The following is a 6,000-nucleotide window of genomic DNA, read 5'->3' on the forward strand; positions in this document are numbered from 1 at the left end:
TCAGAGATGTTTGGGGATTTTGGACTGCTTCTGCCATTTACAGCTGCCACAGGTGAGTCCTTTTGAGAGTCATACATCTAAATAAATCTAAAGACAAATGATGAATTTGATTGAAAAATAATCTTTCTTTCCTCTCTGCCTTCCTTGACAGGCCGCTACACAGAGCTGCAGGTGGAGTTTTCAGCTGCCGTGCGGAACAGTGCGGAGCAGAAGGAGCTCATCCTAAAGCTGGAGCATGACTTGAGCACCATCCAGGCCATGTCCTCCCTGCCGCGCCCAGACGCAGACGGCTCTGAGGTCGGCAACATGGGGAACATCCCAGACCCGATCAAAGAGGCCACTGCAATGTTTGCTGGTACGTCCCTGAATTTACGAAGTTGAACAGGTGGTCATTGTATGAATTTTAAAACGCCTGAATAGCAATAACGGAGGGTGTAAAAATGATTTGGGCAGTGAGGAGGGCTGAACGTTACTACAACTGCACAGAGAATTTGAGATCTTATTTTATAATTAATTTTAACCGCAAGTGTTAATGGAATAATAATTTTCACACATTCCCCCAATTCACACAATACAAGCGAATTTAGTGCCAAAATTATTGAAAAACATTTTAAAAAGTAGTGTTTTTCTCATTAAATATTCTTTATTAATAGAGGTGTTGATTTCACCTTTTTGAAATATTCATTTTTTTGGCACACATTATGTGCTGTAATCTAGTTCTGCTTTCTGCTTAAACACTGGCTATGTGGATGTGGTTGGATCACATTTGACTGAACTGTAATAACAAACTCACAACCATCATCAAATTCTGATTCTAGCCCCTTCAAACCAGTGAGAAGAGCAAAGACAGAAAATATGTTTCATGTTATATTAAACAATAAATGCACATTCATATGCTGGTTGAAAGTATCTGCAGCATTTCATTTAATGGCACAGCATGTATTTCTTTCCAAAACTAACATATTCATATTAATTATAATTTTATTCACATTTCAGTTCTGACCCTCTAAGCTCCTCAGTGTGTATTAACTCTAAAACTAAGACAAACCCTCTGAATTCATCAGCCAGCTTTGACGTTGTGTGAATGTTGGAAAGTCTTTCTTCTGATGGAGGTGGTAGCACATGAATGCAGTGTCAGTCCTCACTGGCACAACAGTAAAAATACTGAAGTCTGACTTGCTGACAGCACAACTTCTCTAATTGAAATGGAGTAAACCTGCTGAGTGGAGGCTCTGCAGGGGGCTTGTCTGTTTAGATACTTCAAACTAGCCTGATCAGAGAGGTTTAAGTGCCACTCATTGAGGTGTTCACTACTGTTAGACTGACACTGACTGATTTTAAAAAAAGTTACTATCTTGTAACATGTATCTTGAAGTCATTAAAGTGTTGTTGTATTTGTCCTCTCTGTGTCATCTCCAGGTTCAGGCGTGGGCCCCCATCCTGAGCTGCCTCAAGGCCAGATGGACTCTCTGCTCTCCATCATCTCCAGCCAAAGGGAGAGGTTCCGCTCCCGCAACCAGGAGCTGGAAGCTGTGAGTCACGGTCTCTCTCTCTCTCTCTCTCTCTCTCACACACACACAGACACGCACGCACGCACACACACACACACACACACACACACACACACACACACACACACACACACACACACACACACACAGAGAGAGAGACACACACATTCACATGCATTTACACATATTGCATTGTCTTTCTGTAGGAGAACTAATCCATTTGTTTCCTGTGTCCCCTGCAGGAGAACCGCTCCATGCAGCAGACCATGCAGGCTCTGCGGAGCGAGCTGGACAGCCTGAGAGCAGACAACATCAAACTCTACGAGAAAATCAAATTCCTGCAGAGCTACCCTGGAAGAGTGCGTGTGTGTGAATTAATGAATGAATGTGCTCTAAATTTGAAGTTTTGCTTTGGTGGAAACTGAAGTCTTCAGAGTCAAATCTGTCTGTTGACTCTTCTGTTTGTCTTTGTGCTGCAGGCTGGAGGTAGTGACGACACAGTGATGCGTTACTCCTCTCAGTATGAGGAGAGACTGGATCCTTTTGCCTCCTTCAGCAAGAAGGTACAACACGCAAAGCTTCACTACACACACATCAAATGAGACTTCTTGCTGCTATTTTTTGCAGTTTATTCTACTTTTCTCTCATTCTGATAACTGAACAAACATGGTTGATGTGTCATCTTGTTGACACACTATACAGTTTGATTTCCTACATAATCAAAGGCTAAATTCTAATTTGTAGATGCACCATTTTTGCACCAACATTCATCCAGAAATAATCTGTGATATAACGCCAGTTTCTGCACTCGTATGTGTTTCCAGTAAGCAGCCAACTGGAAAAAGCTCTAGTTTTGCCATTGCTATTTTTTACTGTTTTACTGTCACACAAATGATGATAATGAGCTGCTGCTCATTTTCAGAGCTTTGTCTCAACTCTCTTTCGGAAAACGTTGGAGTAGAGGTAGAGGCTCCGCAGAGAATAATTACACCTCAAAATAGCTTGTCAGATGCACTGAAGATTGCAGACTGCCAGTGTGTCAAATGTAAAAGCACCTGAAACAGTTTTTAATAGTGAAAAATAATTAAATGACATACCTAAACATTAGATTAAAAAAAAAACAACATACTTTTTGTTGAGGCTTACTATGCTGTTATTTTGTTTACAGGAGCGTCAGCGTCGATACCTGAGCCTCAGCCCCTGGGATAAAGCAACTCTGAGCCTGGTAAGCCTCAAACACACACACACACACACACACACACACACACACACACACACACACACACACACACACACACACACACACTGCTGTTGTAACCCTTATGGTTTTATTTGTCTCTCAGGGACGTGTGATTCTCTCCAATAAGATGGCCAGGACCATTGCTTTCTTCTACACCTTGTTACTGCATTGCTTGGTTTTCCTGGTAGGTCTGATGTTAGTGTCTCTGTGTCGTCAGTTTCAGTGAAACAGATCTGACCTGTTCACTGGGGTTTTTCAGGTGTTGTACAAGACCGCTTGGAGCGAGAGTATCGGCAGAGACTGCTCAGTTTTCTGCGCTAAAAAGTGAGTAATGTTTCAGATTAGTGCAGTTTTTTTTATCATGGTGACAAACAAGGTGTAGAGCTCACACCTCCAAATAACACTTTTGCAAGTGCTGAATCAAAAATTCACACTAAAGGTAAGAATCAAACAAAAGAGTCAGGCATCTTCTTTAGGCATTGTCATTCACAATCTCTGTTAGATCGAAACATTGCACAATTTAAATTGTCGGGAGCTACTAGTACAGTTTCTTTTTTATGGTTCTTGCCCTAAGTGTGAGAATTAGCTCCTAATTTTCTCCTTTTCTCTGCCGCTCCTAGGTACCAGGACCATCTCCACCGTTTCCATGAGAACGACCAAAACCTCTAAGCTGTCCCACAGTGATGTCATCACATCCCAGTGAGACGGGGCTGATTAAACATTCAACAACATGCATGGATAACACTTTAACTTTACTTCTATTTAGGCTCCTTGTGAGATGTAGCTTTGCTTTTGCTCTTGCAGAAGCTAACATCTCCACCAGGGGGCAGCTTTGGGCTGTTAACTGTAAATCAAAGGGGTTTAGTGATTCCAAAATGGGTTATTTTACTTTATCCTAATTAAATTACAATTAATATAAGTTTAGCAAAGACTAACATCTATATTAACACAATACTGAAAAAGCAATCATTAATAGTTTATGTTGTGTGTGCTGGTGTAGCAAAACTTTAATGAAGTTAAGATTTTATTGTACCAAAGGGACCACTCATTTTTTTCTAACTTAAACTGGAAACAAAATAATTTGGGAGTTGAATTAGTTAAGAAGTAGTTGATATAAGATTACAGGTGATTATGGTAAGCAATATTATTTTATATTTGGTTGGAAAGTGCACTATGAAGGTGGTTTACTGAGGAAAAGGTGAGATTATGGTGGTGGAAATTATATACAGTAGTCATGAGTTTACTTTACTAGATCATAATGATGGATCGGTAAGTATAGCAGTATATCTAAGTAAGAAATGAGTTTTTAATGATTTGTGTCTTTAGTGCCGAAAACACCTGGTTACTGTAACGCGCTATTAAAGAGACCGTTTGCTTCTCAGCTGATGGATGATACAGATGAAAGCAGTAACACACTAATGGTTACTAAGTGTGAACCCTGATATTCTTTTACATATATTATCTTGCATGTTTAACTACTTATTCAATCATTTTCTGGCTGGGCTTGTGGAAAAATTTCAAATAAAGACTATGCAGCAATTTGTCTTGTGTCATCGACATTTAGACTTTTTTTGTTTTAGGGTGAATGTTTGGTTCAGTGAGAATAGGTTTACACTTTGCAGTAAAGACATTTGAAGTTTTAGTTATAAATGGATGAATTCTTTTTTTCCCCAACTGTCAACAAATCCCATGAAAAAAACCCAAATAAAGCCTGATTTCACTGATTCCTCATTGCAACAGACCTCCATCATATCAGTTCCGATCTTTATTGTCCCACAAGAGGAAGTTCCTTTTTTGCAGCATAAAGAAACACAAACACATACAATATAAACATAATAAATAATAAGTGAAATAACATCTGGAAAAACAAGAGCAAACCATAACTAAAAGAATAAATGATCATTTGTAATGTATTAGAATTGGGAACACTTACTGTCCCTGGGGCAAATAAAGATGATAGGATGGATTTAGTTTTCCGTGTGATTTAGCCATCACCCATTTCACCATTGATTTGTATATTTAAATGCACATCGTTATCTAAAAATATCTACAAGCCACACAGTCCTTTCAATATTAATGTAAACCTACTCAAATGAGACTTGGCATTTTGATGTAAGTATCCATTATTATTTTATTTCAAATGGAATGAGGTGCAGCAACACTAAAAGTGTTGAAGTGTCCAAATACTTGCTGTGTGGACTGTAGCCCCCAACATATGCACCACTCACTACCATGTGGGTAACATTTGCTGAAAACTACAGAAATGGCTAAACCTTTTTTTTTTTTTTTTTTTAAAAAGAAGTGTTCATGATGTGTTTATAAAGAAGTCAAAGTGTTGGGAGATGAACTTAAAATAGTGTTTGTTTTGGTCTTTTCCTGAGAGTTTGACTCATAACCTACTTCGATGATAAAATGAAATATTCTCTCTGACTTAAGTCGTGATAATAAAGATACAAATGTGGGCTGATAGCGAGCACTCAGCGAGGAAAGGTCTGGTGAACAGCTGACCCAGGAGTAGAAGGAGGGGGCTGACTAATGTCTGCACTGAAGCTCACACACACACGGAGGGAATGAATGTGCTGATCAGTGAGTTGAGCCTCAGCAGCCCCACTGATAGCTGCCTGCATCTTAGTATGACTGAATTAGACTGCATTATTCATGAGAGGCCTCCTCTTAAAGACTACCTCAGCTCACAGCCATTAAAGACTAAAGAGACTGCCAGACCACAGCCAGACACACACACACACACACACACGTGCACTTTTACCTCCATCTTAAGCCTGTTTTTGTTCATCAATCAGAGCAGACCCTGAGCTATCAGCACAATTACAGCCTCATTCTGCCCTCCAGATCGCCATTCACCTTTCACCCCAAACTTGGGAATGTTACCACTCACACACCTTTTTACTGTCTCGCTCCACATCCTTCACCCCAGCTCCGACAGCCCCATAAATATTAACAACCTCCATCTGTGGAATAACAAAGGTCTTAAGTAAGCCTAATGGCTCGATGTTATTTTTACCGCAGTGGGGTCATTTCACATGAGCTGATCCTCGGTCAGAGAGTTTTCTTTGATGACAGCACACTGATGGGTCAGCGATTTATTTATTTATTTATTTTTAAATTTTTGCCATGTCATGTTTGTCTTGAGACTGCTCCAAGGAGCAAATGTCATCCTGCGGTGAGCGAGACTGACTGTTAGAGGAGAAAGCAGAGGAGAATATTGGGTTATTTCATTTGTGTCATGGT

The 6,000-nt window shown here is 39.9% G+C and overlaps 1 protein-coding gene across 1 annotated transcript in view; it reads left to right on the forward strand.

Annotated features, from left to right (window-relative positions):
- The window catches only part of cux1b (cut-like homeobox 1b), a 63,359-nt gene extending 58,984 nt beyond the window's left edge, over positions 1 to 4,375 (forward strand). Inside the window, exons 15-22 of the mRNA XM_062419637.1 lie at positions 152 to 355; positions 1,420 to 1,532; positions 1,754 to 1,870; positions 1,991 to 2,074; positions 2,680 to 2,736; positions 2,855 to 2,935; positions 3,011 to 3,075; positions 3,372 to 4,375. Of these exons, the coding sequence (XP_062275621.1) occupies positions 152 to 355; positions 1,420 to 1,532; positions 1,754 to 1,870; positions 1,991 to 2,074; positions 2,680 to 2,736; positions 2,855 to 2,935; positions 3,011 to 3,075; positions 3,372 to 3,420 (770 nt within the window). The 3' untranslated portion in view covers positions 3,421 to 4,375. The remainder of the gene's footprint in view (positions 1 to 151; positions 356 to 1,419; positions 1,533 to 1,753; positions 1,871 to 1,990; positions 2,075 to 2,679; positions 2,737 to 2,854; positions 2,936 to 3,010; positions 3,076 to 3,371) is intronic.
- Positions 4,376 to 6,000: the final 1,625 nt, after the last annotated feature.

Source organism: Scomber scombrus, chromosome 5, assembly GCF_963691925.1.
Source record: "Scomber scombrus chromosome 5, fScoSco1.1, whole genome shotgun sequence".
In the NCBI taxonomy this organism is placed as follows: domain Eukaryota; kingdom Metazoa; phylum Chordata; class Actinopteri; order Scombriformes; family Scombridae; genus Scomber; species Scomber scombrus.